General features: G+C 43.9%; 1 protein-coding gene across 1 annotated transcript; it reads right to left on the bottom strand.

Moving 5' to 3' along the window:
* Positions 1–642: 642 nt before the first annotated feature.
* Pmar_PMAR019690 (hypothetical protein) lies at positions 643–803 on the bottom strand (the record flags this gene model as incomplete). The annotated part of the gene is made up of 1 exon (XM_002783897.1): positions 643–803. A coding segment is annotated over one exon (161 nt), but the record flags the coding sequence as incomplete, so codon positions are not given.
* Positions 804–974: the final 171 nt, after the last annotated feature.

A 974-nucleotide genomic window follows, 5' to 3' on the forward strand; every position in this document is an offset into this window, starting at 1 on the left:
GATGGGTTGCCCAAATTATTCCTCGAATCACCAATTGTCGTATGAGATTTGCGGCACTCGTATTTTCTCAATGTTGCTTCAGAGGTAACGGGACCGAACTGTTTTGAGCTCCAAATGAAAACAGTGGTTTACGAACAGATGAAATGTAACTAATCTCAGCATAATATTCTAAAGAGAATCCAATACTTATGTATTGACAACTAGAACCACCCAAACTAGTGTCTTGGTAAACGCTATCGGACGTGTGAAGTAACAGTAACGGCACGGGGAACTCATCTGAAATAGCGCCAGGAACTACAGTCCTATTTTTCTCCCATATATCTGCATCTTGTATTTTTCTCGACTGTATTTGGGTCAGTGTTAATTCAATCTAGCGGTTTCTGTTCGAAACTGCAATAGGGTATATAGAGTCTATATGATAGCGGACTTTCCACGAGCTATTGCTTGCCCGAAGCAGACACAGTGAATATCACTATTGATGACTGCTCTCATACAATGTGTGTGTTCTTCTTATGCGCAAGTTGATTTTGGGCAAATTTTCATACGATTTTTCAGCACGATAAACTTACCGGTATTACAGCCACTGTACACACAAAAATTCGAGGACACCTATATGAGTGTATAATATACAAACAGTTCAGCTTACATCTTCTTCGTTGCCCAAAGGTCACCCCACCAGTCGAACCATTGCCTATCCTCATCTTCCGGATCACTCATAGCGGCCTTCTGTAAAGTAATCTTCACTTCACCATCGTCCACCTCCCAAGACGACTTCCCAGGCACAACCTTGCCGCTCAACTCACCTAACACGATGAATCGTCACATTCGTCACGCGCCACGAAATTCCAATCCTTACCATCGAGACCCTCAGCTGAGCCCTTGATACGAACCGTGAGATGATTCGGTCGGATGGTGACCCGAACATCATCCTCACGCACGTCGTCATCAATCTCCATCGCCACCGTCACCTAAAA

Source organism: Perkinsus marinus (genome assembly GCF_000006405.1).
Source record: "Perkinsus marinus ATCC 50983 genomic scaffold scf_1104296935508, whole genome shotgun sequence".
NCBI classification, from domain to species: domain Eukaryota; phylum Perkinsozoa; order Perkinsida; family Perkinsidae; genus Perkinsus; species Perkinsus marinus.